This window comes from Tupaia chinensis, unplaced genomic scaffold (genome assembly GCF_000334495.1).
Source record: "Tupaia chinensis unplaced genomic scaffold, TupChi_1.0 Scaffold145860_1, whole genome shotgun sequence".
Taxonomy (NCBI): Eukaryota; Metazoa; Chordata; class Mammalia; order Scandentia; family Tupaiidae; genus Tupaia; species Tupaia belangeri.
This window is the reverse complement of record NW_006205718.1, coordinates 1,901,170-1,924,718: the sequence shown is the minus strand read 5'-3', so window position 1 is coordinate 1,924,718 and position 23,549 is coordinate 1,901,170. Positions and strand designations below refer to the sequence as shown.

At 43.5% G+C, this 23,549-nt stretch overlaps 1 protein-coding gene across 2 annotated transcripts in view; it reads right to left on the bottom strand.

Annotated features, from left to right (window-relative positions):
* Positions 1-15,253: 15,253 nt before the first annotated feature.
* Positions 15,254-23,549, bottom strand: part of EHD3 (EH domain containing 3) — a 38,981-nt gene continuing 30,685 nt past the window's right edge. For both annotated transcript variants that reach the window (XM_006168529.3, XM_006168530.3), the window contains 2 exons: positions 23,164-23,328; positions 15,254-19,423 (listed from right to left, as the gene is read on the bottom strand). In XM_006168529.3, coding sequence (XP_006168591.1) covers positions 18,896-19,423; positions 23,164-23,328 — 693 coding nt within the window. In that variant the 3' untranslated portion in view covers positions 15,254-18,895. The remainder of the gene's footprint in view (positions 19,424-23,163; positions 23,329-23,549) is intronic.

Here is a 23,549-nt window from a genome sequence, read left to right as displayed (position 1 = left end):
GGGTGGCACACAAACATTCAGAATACAGCAATGCCCATTTTACAGATGAGGGAAGGAGACTCAGAGGGCTTCAATGACTTACTCAGCATTACATGACTAATAGCAGCAGAACCAGCAGCTTTGCTTTGGTCCTCTGTTTCCATCTTTTCAAGATGGTTTGCTTTTAGCTCTTGATATGAAAGATAGAGGCTTATCAGCTTTGGGGAATTTCCTAAACTCTGAGAAAAGATGCACTAGAAAGGATTTGTGTACCTTAAATTTCCTTCTGAGAAATCATTGTTACGGGACCAGCAGTTAGCATAATGACTGTGTTGCTGAACTCCCACGTATTCGACCGTGGTTTGAGTCTCGGACCGGTGGCTTAAATTCACGCCGAGCGCGTGTGGGTGAATGCCCAAGATCCCATAGAGGAGAATGGAGGAGAAGGGATTATGGCATGGCCATCCCCCCTGGGGGGGGGGTCGATTTCTTGCTTTCTGTCTCTCTCTGTTTGTCTGGCGATATAGCTTTACTGTACACGTTTTTTTCCAGCATGAATACATGCACGTCAGTCAAAACAGAGACATTACCATATACATTATCATCAGTGAATAACTTCATTTTTTGTGTCAATTAAATGTACTATTTGGTTTTTCCCTATTTCCTTCCTACCCTCCTCCTTCTACTCCCCCTACTATCCCTCCCTACCTGTACCAGCTCTAGTATCCCCAGTTGCCCTTCCTGCTATTACACCTCCCAAGCTTTCAGTTTCTACCACAGAGAACAGGCTTTCAAGGACATAGAAAACATGTCTTTCATTGTTTGGCTTGCTTTACTTAGTTTTAAGTCTTCCAGATTCATCTACTTTGTATCAAATGTCAGGGTCTCATTGCTTTTATGACTGAGTAGTATTCCATAACCTTTTTAATGTGTGGTTGGGTAAGATTTGCTAGTATCTTGTTGAGAATTTTTGCATCTGTATTTATCAGGGATATTGGTCTGTAACTTTCTTTTCTTTTCTTCTCTGTTATGTACTTGTCTATTTTGGGGATCAGGGTAATAACCACAAAATACATATTTTTATCACCCCCATATGGAACATTTTTGAAGATCAGCCACATGGTTGGGCACAAAACAAGCCTTTAGAAATTCAAAGTTTAGAAATTATATCTAGCATCTTCTCAGACCACAATGGAATTATACTTCAAGTTAACTGCAGAAAGAACCCTCAAAAATACACAAATACATGGAAACTCAAGAATCTACTTCTGAATGACTTGGTAACCACAGAAAAAATTAAGGCTGAAATCAAAAGTTTCATTGAGCTGATAGTAATGAGCACACAAACTTTTATAATCTATTGGACACAGCAAAAGTAGAACTGATTTTTAAATGCCTTTATATCAAAGGGCATGCAATCTGCTCACTACAAGTCCAGCATTCCTTATTGGCTTATACTTATCTGCTTTACATTTAAATTTGATTCTTTAGACCACAAGGACCATGTGGCCTCTTCCAGCATTGACAGCCCTAGGGTATGTGATTCTAGGATGCCTTACCATGTCCGCTCACCCTGGACTTGACTCCTTATTTAGGATGTTTTCCACCAGGAATAGCAGCTCCTTCCATTGTAAGGCCCCTTGTAGGGCTGGTGCCTTACATCTCTCAAAAGGCCCCACCTTCTAGTACTATCCCATTTGTGATTAGGTTTCAACATATGAATTTGGGCAGGGGGTGGCACACAAACATTCAGAATACAGCAATGCCCATTTTACAGATGAGGGAAGGAGACTCAGAGGGCTTCAATGACTTACTCAGCATTACATGACTAATAGCAGCAGAACCAGCAGCTTTGCTTTGGTCCTCTGTTTCCATCTTTTCAAGATGGTTTGCTTTTAGCTCTTGATATGAAAGATAGAGGCTTATCAGCTTTGGGGAATTTCCTAAACTCTGAGAAAAGATGCACTAGAAAGGATTTGTGTACCTTAAATTTCCTTCTGAGAAATCATTGTTACGGGACCAGCAGTTAGCATAATGACTGTGTTGCTGAACTCCCACGTATTCGACCGTGGTTTGAGTCTCGGACCGGTGGCTTAAATTCACGCCGAGCGCGTGTGGGTGAATGCCCAAGATCCCATAGAGGAGAATGGAGGAGAAGGGATTATGGCATGGCCATCCCCCCTGGGGGGGGGGTTGATTTCTTGCTTTCTGTCTCTCTCTGTTTGTCTGGCGAGTGCCCATGCGCTATAGCAAAAACCTCTCCAAAAAAAAAAAAAAAGGAGAAATCACTGTTACAAGAAGTAGGCCCAGACTGGAGGAGGCTGGGTAAGATGAAGCTTCCAAGGAGTTTGAGAATGTGGGCTTTGCAGAGATGAGGCTGGGTAGGAAGAGGGAAGGTACAGGTGCAGTTATGCAGGCTGGTGCAAGCCTGAGCGCTTCTTACCCAGGGCCTGAAGACCTATGTTGAGGGCTCGAGGTTTTCAGGAAAGGATCCTATGGGTTGCTGGTAGTCAACTATGAACCGGTGACGATGGATATACTAGCACCATTACTTGCTGGGACGAGCAAGAGAGAGAGTGCTTGCAAGATCCTGGAAAGAGAGGCAAATTCTGGGAACATTTGTAGGTAGAGTTTAAGGGATTTCACAGCATCTGGGAGAGCATTTTGATCCAAAGCAGAGACCAGCTGATGGCTCAGCCATAGGAGCTTTATTTGTCAGAGCTAAGTACTGAAGAGTGGTAGCTTGACCTTGAGTTGGAAGACAGAGAGCTGGAGGGCAGTGACCAGAAGGCTCTAGATGGCAGGGATGAGCTGACCATGAACATGACATAAGGGGTGTTAGAGAGAGGCCAAAACTTTGGTCCTGCACCAAGCTAACTGAGCAACTGAGAGTGTGTCTATAATTTATAAACCCATCTGTCTTTTGTGTGCCAAGATACTACACAGTATAATAAAAACTGATGCATAAAAAAATATGTCATCCTTTCCAAGGTTAAACTTTCTACCTCTTCCAGCATCTGGTAATTACCTCATTCCATCCACCAAGTTCTGGTTTGCCTTTACTGGTCTTTGTACTGAAAGTCTCACAAAACCCCTCAGGATAGCAGGTCACCTAAAGGGCTCTTCATCCACAGACTTCTTAACTTAGTGAACATGCCCAGGACTCCTCATTGCTAAGTAGTTCTGCTGCCTTGAGCTCCTATTCTGTTCCTTTTCATCTAAGTATTATTAAACTCCTTCCAACTGTAATCTATGCTCACACTATATCCCTTTATTTTCCAGATGACTCCTGAATCTTCCCCTATCAAACTTCATTGGACTTCACTTTTTTTTTAAAGAGAGATTTTTGCTATAGGGCATGTGCACTCACTGGAGAATCAGAGAGAGAAAGCGAGAAATCATCCCCCTGGGGGGATGGCTACACCAGAATTCCTTTCCTCCATTCTTCTCTTGGGATTTTGGGCATACATGCATATGTGTCCAGTGTGAGTTTTAAGCTGCCTGGTCTGGGACTCCAACTATGGTTGACTGTGTTGGAGTTCTAAAATGTAACCTTATGGCATTTTCTGATCCCCTGGACTTTATTTTTGAAACTTTTGTTGTATTGAGCATCACTGGATTCTGGGATCACTTCTCCTCTCAGCTCCAAAGTGCTGTTTCTCTGTCTTAGGTCAGAGGAGGAAACTTTGTGCTCATTTGGGCTTCCCTTCTAGGCACAGATCTTCATCCTGTGCTCTCAATGATTTACACAAAAGCTTTCAGGAGTCAAGCAGGCAGTGTAATCCGTTAGGTAGACTAAGTAGGGATGATGTGAAGCAGAGAGTACATGCTTCATCTAAAGATGTTTTCACTTCAGCAGACTTTTCTTTTTTCAAAGAAATATTTTATTTAACTTTATTTATTTATTTTAATTTGACCAGAGAGGGACAGTGAGAGAGAGAGAGAAAGCACCACCAGGTCCAGGACTCAAACTGCAGTTGGCCATGAGTCCAGTGCCCTTAACTGCAATACAATCTGCTGACCCATCAACAGGTTTCCAAAAAAGTCTAACAGTCCTTGGTTTAGGTAGACAACTTTTAGTGTCCAGTTATAATATGAAGAAAATTTGCAGGAGGTCACATGATCCAACCTGGGATTGGAGTATTTCCACCCAAAGATACAGTGATAACTCTGTATATACTGTAAGTAAAAAGTCACTTCTCAGAGCTTCTAGAAATATGCCATCTTTGCCTAGGGGGAGAGTTCCTGTCCTACTTTGGGTTGAGAAGGCTCTCTCTCTGCTCAGCTGATTTTGCACCACCACTACCCTCAGTAGGTGATCAAATTCCTAATCACATGGGTCATCACAAGGCAGTCCTGACCTTGATGGCAATAGGTGAGAATCAGCTAGTCAAGTCCTGAGAACATTGTTAATGTGGAAAAATATCTAGCTGATAAAAGTCTTTTCACTCATCACAGATTCATTCATCTTTCCATTGCAATTAAGGGGCAGATTGTGGCAATATAGTGAGCTCATGACAATAGGCAACTAATGAACAGTAGATTAGTCATATATTATTAGGTGCTGAATTAGGGGATGATAATTAAATTCAGGAAAGGGCAAGGTTACCACCATGCTCTACCTGCCTTCTGCTCCTACACTCCAGGAGGAAAGGGGATGGAGCCATGCCTTACCCTAGATGTCCCAAAGGGGTGAAGGAGAGAAAGACAATTGTTATTTATTGAGTATTTCCTCTGTGTTAGGACCAGTACAGACATTGTCTCATTTTATTCTCAGGAGAACCCTGTGACAATGGGTTTAATTACATGTATTTTATGGATGTGGTTCAAAGACAGGTTCAATAGCCTGCCTATATGAAAAGCTGCAGAGACTCTGGTACTGGCCTTAGTGACCTTGAAAGTGGACCCTTTACTAGTATGTAGACATTGTTCTGAATCTTAAAATTGCTCCACAGGAGGTACTTATCAATATTCCCTTTCTGAAGTTGGAATTGCTTAATAGAAACCAGACAGTTCTGGTAAGGTGTTTTCTAAAGTTATTCTCAGGTGCTCTCTAGAAGTGTACCAAGACAACAGTTAGAGAATCAGGACAAAAATAGTTATCACACACAAGCACACAGACAAATACACACAAATGAGAACGCACATAAATACACATGTAAATACTTACATGCATGCTTAAGTCATTCATGCAAATCTGTATTCTCTTTCTGTGTCTCACACACACACACATACACACATTGGTGAATGCTGAAGCTCTGTGGACACTGCAGTACTTCTAATACTTTTGGCCAAAAAAAAAAAAAAAAAAGAAAAGTTGGGTCAAGGCCAGATACTATAAATGAAATAACTGCATGTAACTGTTGCAGGCAGTGGGAAGTCATAGGAAGGGCGTTGGAAGGATTATTTCACTTATCTTTGTTTAATTAATACTCACAGAGAAGGAGAGGGTGTGCTGAAACTGATGATTTCCCTCATCACAAATTTCTCTATTTTACCAAAGGAAAAAAAAAAACGACTGTGGTTTGGGACACACAAATGATACGTTTCGTTTTCAAAAGAAATTTCATTTTTGCATTGGAAGAAAATTATAGCCAAAGGTTTCTTTTCTTTTCTTTTCTTTTCTTTTTTTTCCCCTTATCTAGAGAGTTACATTTTCTGAGTTGCAAGGGGGAAAAATCTTTCCCTTGTTGTGACTTATCTCCTTTTCCTTCAACAATAAGTCATTCTGTTTTTTTTTTTTTCCCCATACATGTTCAAATGAAAGGAACAGCAAAGGGAACTAATATGTGATGATCTGAAAGGTTGGCCCTAATGGAAGGCGTCATCTCAGGAAGAGAACTGGAATGGGATGCAGAGAAGGGAATCATGCAGTCAAGGAAACCAAGTGCTCCCCAGACAAGCTACAGTTGTGAAGACAAGTAAATTACAATAACTAATGAAACGGGGCTTCACACCTCAACTCAAAACAAACAGCCCCTCCTAATACCCCACAGTTACTGGCTTTTGTTTTATCTAAGTGAGATGGGGAAGAAAAATCCAGAGGACCCAGCTCCATTGACCCTAGAGCTCATTCTGGGTAGCATATTTTTGGATTGCTATGTACAGACGCTTATGTCCATCTGTACCGAAAGGGCCCGACTTTTTTTTTCTTTAATTAATAAAGTCTGCTTTTTTGTTTTAGAGAGATTTTTGCTATAGGGTGTGTATGCTTGCCACAGAGACAGAGAGACAGAAAATGAGAAGTCACCCTTCAGTGGGGAGGGCCATGCTGCAATCCCTTCTCCTCCATTCTCCTTTCAGGATTTTGGGCATGTAGGCACATGTGCCCAGTGTGAGTTTTAAGCTGTCAGGTCCGGGACTCAAATTGTAGTTGACTACGTGGAAGTCCAGCAATGTAAGCATTACACCGTTTACTGGTCCCATTAAAGTCTATTTTTAAAAGAGCAGTTTTAGGTTCACAGCCAAATTGAGCAGAAAGTACATAAAGTTTCCATATAACCCCTGGCCCCACTTATGCACATCCTCCCCTATCTTCAATATCCCACAGCAAAAAGCACATTTTTTACACCTGGTGAACCTGCACTGACGCATCATTATCCCCCAAAGTCCTTAGTTTACATGAGAATTTGCTCTTGGTATCATGCATTCTTTTTTTAAAAAAATATTGAAATTTATTTATTTACATTTATTCACTGTACATCAATACAGTATACAAAATGAGATTTTCCACCCAGAATACATCATATATTGGCTCCATCAAGTTTATCATCAACAAATAATTTTCTATTTCTTACATAATCTCCCCCCACCCTGATCCCCTACCTCTCACCCTCTCTAATTTTCCTCCCTCCTCCCACACTATCTCTGGTATCTACAATTGTTTTCCATGTCTTTTTTGTTTCATATTTTATTGATTCACTAAAGATCTTAATTAATTTGAAAACTTTCAATAGCAAGCACAGGTGATATATACATAACTATGAAAGCATGTTTGACTTTAGGTGTAAATCTCAGTGAGTAAAGTGAATATACTATAAAGTAGCACCTGACTGGGGCTATATAACTTACTGCAGTCATTAAATAGGTATTAATAAGTATTTATAATGTTTTTTTTCTAATTTCAAGAAAAAGTTTTAGTTTTAATAGATCAAAATCAAAAAATGTTAAGAGAAATTTGCTTAAAACTTAAAACCAGGAAAAAAGGTTAGGATTCAGTTCAAATAGTAGGTAGATGAACCCATCAACAGTTCAAGAGATGACAAAAATCTTTAAATATGAAAATCAAAGCATCAAAGAAAATCAGTAATGTTTTAGTCTAAAGTCAAAAAATTCTATTTCACTAGTTTAATCTCATGCAATCAATCTCTCTTCTATTGAATTGGCAGTGTTTCTGTGGGCTGATTGCTCCATTTAAATTCTGGAAGTGAACATTCAACTCTAGACTTGTCCCTACCATTAGGCTGGCCATTCTCATGGTTGTTTGTTGTACTCTTATTTCTGTGTGTCCGACTTTAGTTTTCCTGGTATAGTACTCCCTTCATCACTTCATGGAGAGCTGGTCTGGTGTTGGTAAATTCCTTAAGGTTTTGTTCATCTGAAAATGTTTTTGTCTTCTTTTCCCATATGAAAGATAATCTTGCTGATTATGGTATTCTTGGGTGAAATTGTTTGTCACTTAACACTTTGAATATATTTTCCCACTCTTTCTTTGCTTGCATTGTTTCTGTTGAGAGGTCCGACGTTAGCCTGATGGGATATCTTTTGAAAGTAACTTGATGTTTTTCTCTTGCCAAATTTAATATCTTGTCTCTGTGGTTTTGGTCAATCTGGCTATGATGTGCCTTGGGGAAGATCTTCTGGGACTGATTCTATGTGGAGTCTTTTGTATTTCTTGGGTCTGGATATTTGAGTGCCTCCCTGGGTTTGGAAAGTTTTCTTTTAGGATATCATGTACCCTTATTAGTTTCTTCACCTTCTGGAATATCGATGATCCGGATGTTTGGGCATTTAATTGTATCTAGTATTACTCGTATGTTATTCTCATTTTGCGGGGTTATTTTCTCAGGTTTTTTGGTGACTTTTTCTAGGTAAGAGGTTCTATCTTCTACATCTGAAATTTGGTCTTCTGCATGATCTAATCTGCTTTTTATATTTTCAAGGGAGGTTTTGATTTCCTATATTAGTCTTCATCTCTAACAATTCTGTTTGGTTCTTTTTTTATGATGTATATCTCCTCTTTCAGATTGTGCAAGAATTTTCTCACCTCCTGGAACTTGTTATCTCTTTTCTACTGCATTTTCTGGAGTTTTTTTTTTTTTTGTCTCTCTTCTCTTGCATCTCTGTTAGCTTTGTCACTATGAATGTTTTAAATTCTTTATCTGACATTTCCACAAGCTCCCTTGTCTATGGAGAAGAGTTATTCTTTTCCCTTAGAGGAATGATATTTTCTTGGTTTCTCATATTTCTTGTGCATCTGTGGTGATTTCTGGTCATTTGATCAATTATATGTTTTTTTCCTAATGTTTGGAGTTAAATCTGAGCATTCAGAGGCATGCAGGAGGAGGTGACCTGCAATCTCTAAACAGTACTATTTTTCCTCCTTTTGTGAAGCAGATTTAATGGAAATTGGGGATTAATATGACCCTAAAAGTATTCAGATTTGGCTCCTGAGCACCTAGGCCTGTATAGAAAATCAATTAGTGAAGGCTGAGCAGAAAAGTGAGAAAGGTAAAAAGGAAAAGAAAAGAAAAAACCAAGAAAAGAGAAAAAATAAGATAAAAACAATACAAAATATTGTAAGAAAAAATGGGAACCTTGAAGTGAATGGGGCTGCTCAGAACTTAGATATAGATGGCTGTTGACTGGTTTGTCCTGTGGGGGTAAAGGTAATAATTAGCAAGACTAAAGAGCAGCAGAGGGCTAAGAAGTTTAAAGACAAAAATTAAAAAAAAATTAAGAATACACAGATAGAGGCAGAGAGAGCTAAAGAGAATAACTAGGGTGCTCTAACCTAGCTCCTGGCTAAATCTGGGGGGCAGGAGGGTGAAGTCTGGGCAGATGGTCTTCAGTGGTCCTAATCCTGGTGTCATGCAGTCTATGGGTGCTGACAAATGTATATGCCCCTAATTCCTTCTCAGATGCTGCTCTATGGCACAGCATAGTTTCAAAGGCAAAGAATTATAATGACTAGATAGTGACTGCTGGAAAATATTACATCAAAACCAAGTGATCTGTCCATTGACAGTCACAAGAAGACAGAACTTCATTGGTGAGTGTCTGACACAGAGTGGACATGATGGTTTCCAAAGTCCTGACCAGCCCCAAGTTCCTAAGGTTCTAGGCTTCACAAAGGCAAAAGCAGAACTTCTAAAGATATATTTTAAAAGGGATGTTGCTTACTCACTGAGAACCACTGGGGTACTCATCACAAAGATCCTTGAGATTTACTATGGCCAGCTTGCTATTTGCTTAAAAGTATCCGAAGAGGATTCTTTTTCTCAAAACTTTTGAAAGATGGCAAAATGATTGAGACTAAAGAAGATCTGTATGGTTTACTGATCTATTTTTTTTTTTTTTGAGAGGTTTTTGCTATAGGGCGTGTGTGCTCACCAGAAAGATAGAGAGAGACAGAGAGACAGAAAGCAAGAAATCACCCCCCAGGGGGGATGGCCACGCCGCAATTCCTTCTCCTCCACTCTCCTCTTGGGATCTTGGGCATGCACACACACGCGCCTGGCATGAGTTTAAGCCACCGGGTCTGGGACTCGAACCATGGTCGACTACATGGGAGTCCAGCGACATAGCCTTTACGCCAACTGCTGGTCCCATGGTTCACTGAACTATTACTTATTAATAGCAGTAATCTTTTAAAAAAGTATTTGCACTAAATATACTTGTACCTTACTTCTAGTTTTCTTTTTCTTTTCTAAAATTTGTCTGAGGGCATATATGCTTACTGAAGAGAGGCAGAAAGTGAATGAGAGAGAGAACCCCTCATGGAGAATGGTCACATTGCAATCCCTTTTCCTCCATTTCTCCCTTCTTTCAGGATTTTGGGCATGCATGCACACATTCAGGCATGTTTTTGAAGGTCTAGGACTCGAACTGCATAGTCACACCACTGGCTGGTCCTAGCATCTGTTCTCTGTGCAATAATTACATATGCCAGTCAATATGGTTCTGGTATTAAGTTTGATTCCTCTTCACTAAGGAATGGGTGAAACTTTGTGTTAGGATGAATGCACCACAGTCCCCCAGATCTGTGCCAAGAAAGCAGCTGCTGACTGATCGAGGCACACCACGGCCACACTGTCTCGGCTCTTACCACCAGCAGCATCCCAGGCAGTTGCTCTCAATAAACAGCCATTGAATTTCGAACCTCACTGTGGGTATCCTGACCCCCACCAGATCTTTTTTACTCTAATTCTTTGTCATACATTGATCTTTTAAAAGTAGTTATTTCTTCCACAAACAAGAGAAACAGAGGGGTGAGAGGACGGCAGCACCCCCAACAGGTTTCAGTGCCACGACCCACCCTCAGTTTTAGCTAACCTTAAATCATGGGCACACTCGTACCCAGCGTACTCATGTTCCACCTTCTGTCAGTAATTCAAAGTGGCTGGCCAGGGACCAGCAGATAGTATAATGGTTACATTGCTAGATTCCCACGGAGTTGACTGTGATTCAGATTCTGGACCCAGCAGCTTAAAACTCACGCCAGGCACATGTGCATGTGCGTCCAAAATCCTGAGAGAAAAATGGAGGAGAAGGGATTGAGACATGGCTATCCCCCATGAGGGGAGATTTTTTGCTTTTTGTCTGTCACTCTGGAAAGTACATGTGCCCTATAGCAAAAATTTCTTTCAAAGAAAAAGAAAGAAAGAAAAGAAAAGAAAGAAAGAAAAAATGGCTGGCAAGCAGGGTCTGGTGCCATGTGGAACTTATGCTCTGGCAAAGCCACCATACTGATTTGCATAGTCAGCTCATGAGCCCCACAAAGCCATCCTCTAACTGAATTTACCACAAAGCAACTGACTGTTTAATGACATCTAGTATTTATTGAGCAGCTGCTAGTTGCCAGGCTCTCTGCAGGTCAGAGCCCTGGGGAAGCAGACTCTAAGATGGAATTTTGCCTGCAGAAGTTTTTGGGAGAGTGAGCTTGGGGAGGGGAAAGGAGGAAAGCAGGATGGGCAGAGGGGACAGTGTGGCTTCAGTGCAGCCTTCAGGGCTCAGCTGACCGTATGGGGAGTTCTGAGACTGAAAGGGCCCTAAAGAACTGTCCCAGACTGCAGGGAAGGAGCTAGGCCTTAGCATACCCTCATTGGCCTGCCATTGGAAGCAGCTCTGAGAAGAGAAGTGTATAACAAATTTAAAAACAAAACAAAACATGTATTTCACACGTTCAAAACTTTGTTTTAAAAAATGGAGCAAAGTTCTGCTAAACTTTTGTTTGCTTCATGATGTGGCCTTAGTCCTTTTTGTGGATAGTAAAATATTTCAAAGGGCTAGATAGTAAGTCGACAGTATAAATGTACTTTCAAGTGATATTGGGAAAAATAAATATAGATTCCATTTTTGAATTAAAAAAAAAAAAGAAAAGTGCAGCAATGGTGGGGGCAGATCTCTGTTGCTGAAGGCAATTTCTGGAGATGGCTTGAAGTTGAGGGCTGGCAGCTGGCAACAATGCTGGCAGCTGGGAAGTAAGCCCATTACCCAGGAAGGGGGACTCAGCGCCACAGGAAGGTACCCACTGCTCTGTGCTGACTGTATTCCATATCCACAAAGAACTACCTGGGTGGGTAGGATTAAACGAGTATGCAAAGGACTAAGCTTTAAGGTGTCACCAGGCAGGTGGAGCTCCCAAAGCTCTAGGGGTTTGCAGATAATGGAGATGGTGGAGGTAGGGTTGTCACAGTTGCTTGAGGAGAGTATTTGCACTGGATCTCCAAAAACCCAGTCTTGGGGATTTTTGTCATTATCCAGTTGAGATAGCCTGATTGAAATCCTTGATGCCTTAAGTGGCACTGCTACACAGGCCTCGAGACCAGGATTACAAACTAGAGGTTCAGTAACTTGCCAAGACTGAGGAGTGACATCTGGCTAAGACGTTTGGAATCAGTTTGCTTGTTTTTTCTTCATCTCAAAAGTTCCAGGAAAGGTTGCTGAAGAGTTCAGGGCTGTGATTATCTCAGGCTTCAGTTCCTGTGGCTCTGAACCCTTAGGGTATCGAGAGGACACACTGCAGCTGCTCTGCGGCTGGGGCAGTTTCTCTACTCAGGGAAAGAATCACCAGCTGACTTCCCTGCAAAAAGGTTTATCTTCTTATTCCATCGCATGTGCCTGAAGACTGGAGTTTTCTGGAATGTGGGGAATTGCCTTGTGTGGCCAAGAAAGCTAAGAAGGTATTTAGGAAGGAGATGCGATCCAGAGGAGACTTCTGCGTACCCACATGCTCGTGTGTTCATACACTTGCCTGGCCTGAGTCTGTCCCTGTCTTCTCTGCCAGATTGGCAGGAATCTCTCCCACGGGGCTCAGGAAGTTCCTGTTAGACTCACATCTGTGACCAGAGACAGGGCAGCAGTATCTGTGCCCAATGGTCGCACATGAAGCCTCCTGGTTCCTTGGATCAGCGAGCAGTCCCATAGTGAGAGCCACTCTGCGGGATGGGGTAGAACGTGGGAGATGAGAATTGATGGGGATGGCGTGTGTGTTTCTGTGTCTGTGTGCGTGTGTGCACGCATGTGTGTAAGCATGCACATCACTAGCCTAGAGAGGACAGAATCAGTGGAGGGATGATCCTTAGGCATCCTAGGATGGGTGGACTGGAGAATGTACAGGAGGGCCCATGGGAGAGAAAACCTGGACTGGTCAGATTTCACCTGTTTATTCATGATGTCAGTGTGTTTGAGATATTCTCAAGCGTGAAACAAATGCCAATCCTATCCAGGAAGGGGATTAGGATGCGCCCAGGGCCCCCTTTCTACACTGATCTGGCATTTGCCACTGCTTTAGCTCCTCATCTTCAACAAGGTTTAAGAAATGCTATGAAAAGGGACCAGCAGATGACAACATTGGACTCCTACGTAGTTGACCACAGTTTGAAACTCAGACTTGGCAGCTTAAAACTCATGCCAGGCATATGTGCGTGCATGCCTAAAATCCCAAGAAGAGAATGGAGGAACTGAAATTGTGCTGTGGCCATTCCCCCAGGGGGTGATTTCTCACTTTTTGTCTCTCTGTCTCTCCAGCGAGTGCATACATTTTATAGCAAAACATCTCTCTTAAAAAAAAAAAAGTAAAATGAAATGCTATGAAAAACACTGACTGGTAAGAAAGACTTTACCTTACAAAACTATGGTGTGAATGAAGACAAACATTTCCATCTGGGTCATGCATTCAGCATGCTGGGGGATCTGCTGTCACCTCTCAAGTTCTTGGGAGGTCTGCATTGGAACTAGGGTGTGATGTGAACACCTCCCCCTAACCAACCCAACCTAACGAGTGTACCTAGAATGCTCATAGCCTGTCTAAGTCATGTCATGGTAGCTGGAAGGCCAGGCAGAGACTTGGAGAGGCGATTTACCTGGGCAGTAGTAGGCCACAAAAGACCAAGGCCTGGAGCTTTACTACAGGTAGCCTCCAGGGCCTGGGGCACCTTTCAGGTATCCAATACTATAAGGACTGCTCTGCCCCAGATCCTCCACATTTCCTTTTGATCCCCTTCTCCTCTGTGCCTTTTATGGGGCTTGATTGCTTTTTTCCTTCTTGAGATAGGATTCTCCCCTCTTCCCTGAACTGTACCTCTGCTAGCATGTCCCTATAAACCTCTCCTGTGTGGAGCGTTGATGTCATTGGCAAGTTTTCCCATCTATTGTCTTTCCCATCTTTTTCTCACAATATGTCCTGAAATGTCCGGAACTTGGGGGAAGAATGAACAGAGGCACTGAGTTCTCATGGCTCGCTCCAATTCCTCATCCCTTGCTCTTCCTGCCTGAACCTATGTTTTTGTGCTGACCGGTCTTCAGGCTACAGCTGTCACCATTATGCTTTGGCGATGCTCCCTGCGAACCCACCCTTTATAGAATGCTAAGGGAAGGGAATTGGAATTGTTACTTCTAACAGTCTCAAGTGACCTAAGAGTACACATTCATTCCTAAGGACTCTTTAAAAGGGACTGTTTTGACAATCCCCCTGAATCATTCTTTCTAGAAAACTTGGTCATGCCCTCTCTTTTTCACTTATTCCGCAAGAACCACTTTAGTGTATCTTCCTAACTTGATTCAACACCACCCCTCCCCACCCTGACTCCATGAAGTCTCTTCTGCTGTAGCCCAGGCCCCCTCTGTGCACCTCAACAGTGCTCAAGCACCAAGATTAGATGGGCAAACACAAGGCGGCAAGTGGTCACTTACAGCGCTGTCTTCTAAAGTTGGTCACTGCTCCGTGTGACTTCAGAAATAAAAGCCCTAGTTTCTTGAGCATAGCTAGGAAGCTGTGAAGCTAGGAAGCTGTCATGATAGCTGGCTAGCTATTGGTCTACCTCCAGCATAATCTCCCATGGGTATAACTGGTTAGAATCTAAAATCACACCTTTAACCTGGCTGCAAAGTGTATGGGAATTGCTGTCTTTCTAATTTATGTCTCCTCACCTCTACCCCGTGTTGCCCTAGATAAATTCTCAGATTCCCTCTAAGAGAAGGCAGTCCTATCAGTGTTTGGCATTATAGATCTAATCTTCTTCCCCATGAAAAATGGTCTTGAAGGGTAGGGCTCTGGGATATGGCAGAACATGGCTGACTGCAGTTCGAGTCCTGGCCTCCCTAGCTTGAAACTCATGCTGGGCACATGTGTGTGCATGTTCAAAATCTCAAGAGGAGAATGGGAAAGAAGGGATTATAGTGAAGCCATCTCCCCCTGAGGGGTTATTTCTCACTTCCCTTCTCTCTCATACCTTCTGGTGAGTGCACAGTCCCTATGGCAAGAACCCCCCCCCCAAAAAAAAAAATAAAGACGACAGAGACTTGGTCTCCTTTTTCTCCTTTTCACTTGCTAGACGGTAGAAAGGCTAAGGATCTAATAACCCACAACCACTAATAGCTTCAAATGATAAATGACCAGTGTTTACGCTAGTTAATATCCCCTGTCCATGTGTATTTCAGGAAGCTCTTCCAGAGGGACCCAGAAATCAGGCTGACCAAGCCTCTATCTTCCCACCTGCTCTTACATGCCTTTCTGGCAAGGGAGTAAACATGGAATGTGGAGAACTACATGTTGGTTTCTGCAAGGAAAGGATATTGTTTACTCTCCATTTCACTAACTCGAACAAGTCACAACGTTCACCTCACTTGAAGGGACAGAAAGCTCAATCCTCCCGGACAGACCAGAATAGGAGATCCACAGTGTGGGGAATGGCACCAATTAGGAGGGCCATAGCCCTCCCATCCTCTCATTGCCCTCAGCTTGGCAGGGAAAACTGACATTCCTCCATTACCAATTTGCTTTTCCTCCAGGCATTTAAAATTTCCACTCTAAAGATACTGATAAAATTTTCATTTGAAAATCATCTGTGAAAAGTCAGCATAGTCCCCAGAGGCAAAATTCTAATCGTGCTTTTCCTCAAATATATCAGTGGTTCTCAATGTGTCCTGATTTGGTGGGCTGGGAATGCTGCGTGCTTAGTTTTGATTAAAAAAAAAAAAATTCCGCCTCTCTTCGATGAGGGAGGGAAGATACGCAAGATAGGCTTGAGAGTCTGGCCCCAGAAGGCTTCTCAGGTTCAGTTCAAGCGACCAATTGCAGTGGAGGATTTCTCTGACTACCCTCCCCCTTGTTTGAAGCCATTTCTGACTCTCCTGAGGCCCCACTTCAGCTGTACGTCCCCCTCCACCACATTTGTTTTGTTGACTCATTGCATTACCAATATTTGTAGAAATGCCTATTTTTGTATTAGGCTAGAAACTCTCTGATCTAGAAACTCAATCTGATGATTGGGAATTGTGCCTACTGCACAGGTAGACTTTATTGTTTTTGAATGGCTCAAGGAATGAGAATGGCTCTCAATATTTTTCCTGAGGGTGTTGTCTATAATAGATGCTCAGTGTCTTCTGAGTGAAAGAAAAATGAATGGATGGATGGATGGACAAATTAAAAGATGAAAGGGCTGGATAAGTATAGAGGCTAGTTAGCATTTCACAGGGAGAATGGGTGAGTTTGTTCTCCTCCCTAGATAGTTCTGCTAATTTTGAGGAGCTAACTCAAAAACACAAGAGAGGGGACCAAATGGGTGGTGGTAGTGTGTGTAGGGGAGTGACTCAGGGTCACCTCTCCCTACTCTGCAAACCAAGGCCTGCACCCTGCTACTGCCAGCAGTGTTACTTGCACATGTACATGACTGTACTTTGGTGTCGGTTTAGGTCTTTGGCTCTAACCTCTGGCCTTACTGGGTCAGTAGTGCAGGGAGTTGCTGTTTTCATTTGGGCTTTTGTGGCCTAGACTGAGCAGCGTGGGTGCTCCAGAGCTTCTTGTCTGTGGGACTGCCTCGGAGCAAATGTTTCCCAGGCTGAGGCATGAGCTCTCTTGAGGCTCCTGAAAACTGGAAGGTGTCAGTAGGATAAGAAAGCAAAGCTAGAGGGCACTGCCTCAGAGCAAGTGACCTACTCTTGTCCCTTCTCCATTGGGAAGAACCTCCGGCATCATTTTCTCTTTCAAGGGAGATGAGAATAGTACAAATGTGGAATCTCATGCCTCACAGCCGTCTTCTGAGTGGAATCTTAAAGAAGGGAGCAGAGAGGCAGTAAAGGTGGAAGGGCAGGAGTGTGGCGTGTGTGTATAGATGACACTGAAGGGGAGGGCACACATCTCCTTTTCTTTTAAAATAAAAAGTCAGAGACTTCGCCTTCCTCTGATATTTCCTTCCCATTTTTCTTTCAGCTCAAGGAAAGATGTGGAGCTGAGAAATAGCCCCATGGCTGAGCTTTCACTTGGGAGAGGAAGAAACTCATTGCCTTGGGCTTCCTTTGCCCTTCATTTTATGGGAAAGAGAAACATGTGTTTGCAAAAGGAAGCCCAGGGTTTGAGACCACGCCTACTACCGAGGGCAGGAAGTAGTGGCTTCAACCACTTGCCTGTGACTGTTCACTGTGCCTGGAGAAGTCCCAGGCCAGTGGGATGCCGTTTGTGAATGCTGATCTCTGGCAGCCCCAGTGAGTCATCATTTGCCAAAGATGCTGCCGGAAACTCTAAAAAAAGAGCCTAGCCCCACTCCTTCAGCCTCCCATGAAATGAAGCACTGTGGCCAGGTGGGTACCAAAAGGATAAATGTGCTGTGTTAACATGAATACTAATGACAAACACACTGCAGTAGTATGCACGTCATAGATACATAGAATATTCTCTATATAGTCTAAACATACATATAAAATAAGTTATACTTCTTTTCCATCACAGTAGGAGCATAGCATACAAAGTGACTGGTACAGTGGCCATGAAGCAAGGCAGGGGAGAGTGTAGGGCACTGAGTTTGGTGGGGATTAGCCAAGGAGACTGCAGAGTCCCTGGGGACCCTACAGGGAACAAGACCCCAGACTTCTAGAGTTAGGATGAGGTTCCACCTGATAAAAGAACCGGTAGCTGCATTTGAGCTGGATGATTCAGGCTATTGGGTGGGTGGCTGAGCAAGGACAGGCACGAACAGCATCCAGCAGGCCAGCCCACTCACCTGCTGGTGCTGTTGACTTCTGCGATGTTAGAACATGGGGTGCATAGCCAGAAGGCACAGTTTGCTTCTGTGATGAGACAGATGGCCAGACTGATGGCCTACCAAATGCTGGCCAGACCACCTCCTTTGGTAGCCTGCTCTGGGAGGCTGCGAGAGGGCTGCATGCTTGGCTTGTCCTCAGGTAGCGATGCTGGGATCCTACACATATCACAGCACAGGGCAGGGTCTAAGGCCCTGACTTTGAATCTTCCCTCATGTGTGACCTCTATGATTTTGGGAGGGTCCTAAAGTCCTCTGGATCTGACTTCTCATTTGCACAGTGGAGGACTGAAGCATCCTCCCCTAGGGGCTATTGAGACCACATGGGATAAAATATATATCAAATGCCTAACATAGATCCTGTACCAGGGAAGGCTAAAAGAATGTGAGTCAAGTATGAACACCATCACAGGCCAGGTGGCAAGAACAGAAATCTCTCAAAATCTATGGACTAAGACCTTAGAAGACTAAGGACAACTTCCTTGCTCTTCCCTCCCAATTTCTTCTCTTTTTCCCCTCTAGGATTCTTTGAAATAAAGTACGGCAGAGTTTAAAGTCACATTTGCTGAGGAAGACAGAACCTTAAATTAGGAAAGAACAGCTCATGGGGCAATGTCTCAAGTGTGGACCACAGTGTCCCAAAGAATGCTTCTTTTCTTGCCTCCCCTCCCTGCAGCTGCCCCCTTCCTCATATCTCCTAGCCCCTGAGTAGATTCCTTACTAGGAAGACAAAGAGGGGGTAGACACAGGAAAAGAAAACATGAATTGCCTAGTAAATGAAAGGCCTTTTCCATCTGCTCAGAGCCTGGGTGGAGGTGCTGGGGAATATGGGGATGGGTAGGCCATTTGTGGGGGTGGTGGTGAGTAAATTGCCTCAGCTCTTTGGGATGTGGTAGTTGGGAGGGAAAAAGGAATAGAGACATAGACTTAAACCTGGGACCTGAGAGTGCCCTTATGCTTCTACCAATCCCAAGAATTGGAGATGTAACCAAACAAGGACCAGCCTGCAAATGTGGGGATCACTGTTCCCCTCATCTACAACGCAATTCTCAAGATCTGTGTGTGTGTGTGTGTGCGCATGTGTGTGCATGTGTGTGGTCACTGCTTCTGCCTCCTCCTCTGACACATGCCTGTCTGAACCACTCCCCCCAACTCCATCACTCGGCAATCTTCCTCTTGGATGGGGGCAGTAGGTGGGCAGGCAGCTCATTGGGCAGCTCATGACCTTCCAGCTTGACCTTGATGAGGTGGTTGGCCAGTGCGAACTCCTCGTCATCCAGCATGCCATCCTTGTCGATGTCAGCCAGCTTCCAGATCTTGCCCAGCACACTGTTGGGCAGTTTGGAGCGCACCATCTCCTTCTTGGCATTAGCACCTGTGATCTTGCCATCCACAGGTGACAGGGTGTAGAAGATCTCATCGTACATGGGCTTGTCCCTGGCCACTACCCACTCAGCATCGTCAATGCCTTCCCCGGCCCCTTCCCCATAGCCGTGCCCGAAGGGGCCGTGCAGGGTGCCTTCAAACGCCCCACCCTTCACCATCTGGATGGGTCTCTGTGTCTCTTCCTGCCGCACCAGCACCATGAGCTGGGCAATGTCATGGGCCAGCATGTCATCCACCACCTCTAGCAGTTTGGTCTTCAGTGGCTGGAATTTGCCAAAGTCCTGGGCCTGCAGCTGGTCCTGGGAAGAGAGAGAAAAAAAGGTAAACATGGAATGCAATGGAAGGAGACCCATCCATTTGTCGAGAAGTGCCTCCTATTAATGCTGGAATATTCCAGTCTGGATCCTTTCCCTAATGTAGCTGGAGGCTGAGTTGATCTGTATCGTAAAGCAATTAAAGATATGAAAGAGGAGGAAAAAAAAGGCCACAGGGCTGATAGGGTTTTTCAAGAGGGAGTGGAAGAGTTGCAGGGACTGGGAAAAAAGGGAATTTTAACAAATATTGGTCTGATCTATTTATTTCAATCACCTTTGAGGTTAGTTCAGAGATTTGTTAACTAAAATTAGGTAGGGTGCCTCTGCATAACGCTAAGTCATATGGGAAGGCCCAGGGTTCAGTTCTGGGTTGACCTGAACATGCCAGGTGTACCTACATTCCTTGCTGGCTGGAAAGCTGGGGGGAAAATTGTGGTGTGGGAAGACTCTGCTGGGGTCCCTGTTTCTAGCTCATGAAAGAAGGAAATAACTTAAAAAAAATTGTAGGAGGCTATTGTTTTAGCTAAGCTCTTATACCAGGCTCTAACAAACCAGACCAAAATGGTCTTAACATGCCACATCATCAAATGAAAACTTTAAGGAAGCAGAATAGATCCCCAAACGGACCAGTTTTTCCTGAAAAGGCAGATTGCAATCTACCTGAGTCAGCATAATCAGGGAGTCCCCTCTGCCTTAAACCTAGTAAGGAAAGTAACTTTGAAGTGCCCAGTTGCTTTTTGTACTTTGTTTCTGATTTCTTCAGCCCTTCCCTGGTAATAAAACCAACCTCTCTGCTCAACTCCTTGGCATATTCACCTGATTTTACCCAAATCTGTGCTCTCTACATTGTAATTCCACCAAGATCCCAAATAGAGCTTGTGGTTCTTTACAGTATTTGAAATTCATTGACAGAGTAACCCATTACATTGCTCTTTCGGTTAGCTTTGGCTATTGGCTATGGAACAGTGTGTCTTGGATACTATACTCCTCTGAGGCGGAGTCATATGGCTCCCTTTTCAATAAGGATCATACTTAGAAAACACTAAAAAGACTTTCAGTGTGTGACATGGAGGTTAAGGCACTGGACTCCCACATGTTCAACTATGGTTCAAATCCCGAACCTGGTGGTTTGAGAATCACACCAGGTGCATGTGCATGCATGCCCAAAATTCCAGGAAGAGAAGGGATTGTGGTGTGGCCATACCCGCTGGGGAGTGATTTCTCATTTTCTTTCTTACTGTCTCTCTCTGGCGAGCCCACACAACCTATAGCTTTAAAGAAAAAAAAGAGGCTTTCACAGCATTACCTCGTTTACTCCCCCAGTGCCCTCCTGAGGCAGGGAAATTACATTCTCTCCCTATTCAGTGAAGAAAGAACTGAGGCACAGGCAACTAAAAAGAAATTATGATAGAAACTTAAAATCATCACCCAACCCACAAGGGTACTTCATAAAGTTTATGGAAAAATGTGGGCCAGCCCATGGCATGGTGGTTAAAGCAGCTGGATTTCATGTGACCAACTGTGTAGTTCAAGTGCCAACCCTGGCAGCCTGAAAAACATGTCAGGTCCCTGTGCATATGTGCCCAGAATCCCAAGAAGAGAACAGAGGAGAAGGGATTACAGCGTGGTCATCCCTCGGGGAATGTGCTTTCTCATTTTCCCTCTCTGTCTCTCTCTGCTGAGCACATGGGTCCTACAGCAAATAAAAAAAAAAAAAAAAAGGGAAAAATTTATGGAAAAATGAAGTTAAGATCTGTTTTTGTTTTGTCGTAAACAACTTTGGAAATCATGCATAGTTTTAATACTACATATTTTCCATAAGATTTTTTGAAAAGTAGTTCTTGCTCAGGATGCTCAGTGGAATTACCTGAGAGTCTTTTCAAAGTACTGGCTTCTCCTCAGACTGCTTTGACTAATAGGCATAGGCAGGCATGTGGATTTTGTTAAAAGTTCCCCTCCTTGCATTCCACAGGCACCCACACTATACTATAAGAGAAATGCTCCACTCTGCATGTCTTTGCAATTTTGAAATGTCTGCTGTCTAGAGTGCCCAACTTCTTGACCTCTAGAGTGTGACAGCTGAGAGCTTTCTGCTCCTGTCCTGGCTTTGGCCACAGTGATCTCAGGACTCTGGGAAGAGGCTGGGGCACAGGGACAAGCATATCAAGTTCCCTGCAGAAAAATTCAGAAAACACCCACAGCTACATTTCAAGAGCAAGTGTTAGCCTGGACACTTTGTACCTCCCTTCTAGGGTGGGGCTGCACCAGGGAGGTGGGAGGGGGCTGCCGGTGTCTGGAGGGCAAAGCAGACAAGGGCCTTCCTCCTGCACTTGGGGAATAACCTTTCAGGGTCCCTCTGCCTGATTTCTCTCAAAGCAGATTTACCTCTAGGTATGCTTGGTGGGCTCCCATGTAGGGGGTTCCCTTATATCCTGGAGATATGACCCATCACCCACACATCCACCCCAACAGGACAGCCATTTGCTGACTCTGCATCCCTAACACTAGAACAGTGTAGAGGACTGGAAAACACACGAGAAGATGAGAACCATTTATGTTGCAAAATAAATCAAAACATTTATGGAAAAATGAAATTAAGGTCTGCTTTTCCTTAAAAATAGGGCTGCATGATCCCTCTCAAATGTCATCTTCCCAAATGTACACACACAGATCATTAAATTCTTAACAGAAGGAGGAATGAAGAGCTGAAGTGTTCCAAGCCACAGTTGATTAAGAAACTCAAATTACATCAAGGCCATTCTGCAATCAGTGACTGGCTCATGGTGCATGGTTGTGGGGTGATGGATAGATGGACAGATGCATACTGGGAATTTTTTTTTTCTTTTAGTTTTACCAGATGGGAAACTGAAAATTCCTATTCAGGACCAAAGTGATGATCCGAAAACTCTAGTCTTAAACTGAGAAACTAGATTCCAACATAGAGATCAAAACAAGAATAACAACAGTTATTTACTAATATTTTGGTAGCTATTGCTTGGTTTTTACAATTTTCTCATTAAAATATCCTTCTATTTTTAAATAATCATAGAATCATAAGATTCTAATCATAATATTCTAATCATAAGATTCTATAATTAGAATAGAATTAGAATTCTATTAGAATATAATCCAAGATTCTATAATCTTTATAGAATCACAGGACTTTATAATTAAAATAGAGTTAGGTCCTTTGTGCTCACTGGTGTCAGCTTCTCCAGGTAACCTCTCACCTGATGATTGCTCCTGTGGATCTAGGGCTTAGTTGGTGCTTGGTTCTTTCCTAAAGGACTTGCGAATAGTATTATCTCACTGACACAACACTGTATAAGGGGTGATTTTGTAGCCTAAGTTTGCAGAGGGGAAGATGAAAGCTCAGAGAGGATCCTGACAGTGTGGTATGCAGGACCTTAGGGGTTGTTCCTGGCTTTTCTATTGTACTTGCAGCCTACGTGAATGCCTGTGCTGGGTCGGAAACTGAAGAGGTCAGTCCCATTAATATCACTTAACCCGTGCCCATTAGGTCACTGGGCTTCATGCTTCCTCCCAGGTCCAGATATGAAACTGGTTGGGCCAGTGACAGTCGAGTAGGACAGGACCACCTTCCTGCCTTCTGATTCTGGGTTGAGTTTATCCTGTAAGTTTCAAGGTGGCCTCCTCCATAGTCAGGCTGCTAAGTCATCTTGCATGACATTGTCCCTTGTCCTAGACTCTCTGAGCCTGGTTACCTGCATCCTCTTCAGGTTGGGGAAGTCTCCAGGTGAGATCTGGTGCTCCCGCTCAATCCGGCCATAAATCTCAGCCAGGTTGTTCACCAGTTCCTTCTTCTTGTTGTCCTTGCCAAACACCGAGGGCATCTCCTTCTTCAGGGAGCTGATGATGTAGGCGTGGACCTGACAGATGGGGCAGAGAGAAACCTTCACATTGAGACCCTTGACTATACTTTCCTTTTAGGATTGCTCTCACCCTCTCTCTTCCCCCAAATCCTTTCCTCCTCCTCTTTCTCTTGCTCCTACTTCTAAAATAATTTCTATGTCCACCCTCTTGCTTGCAGGTTGTTTGCTGTGCTGGGCTATTTTTCCATCGGATCATTTAATGCCTTTTTGCATAGAAA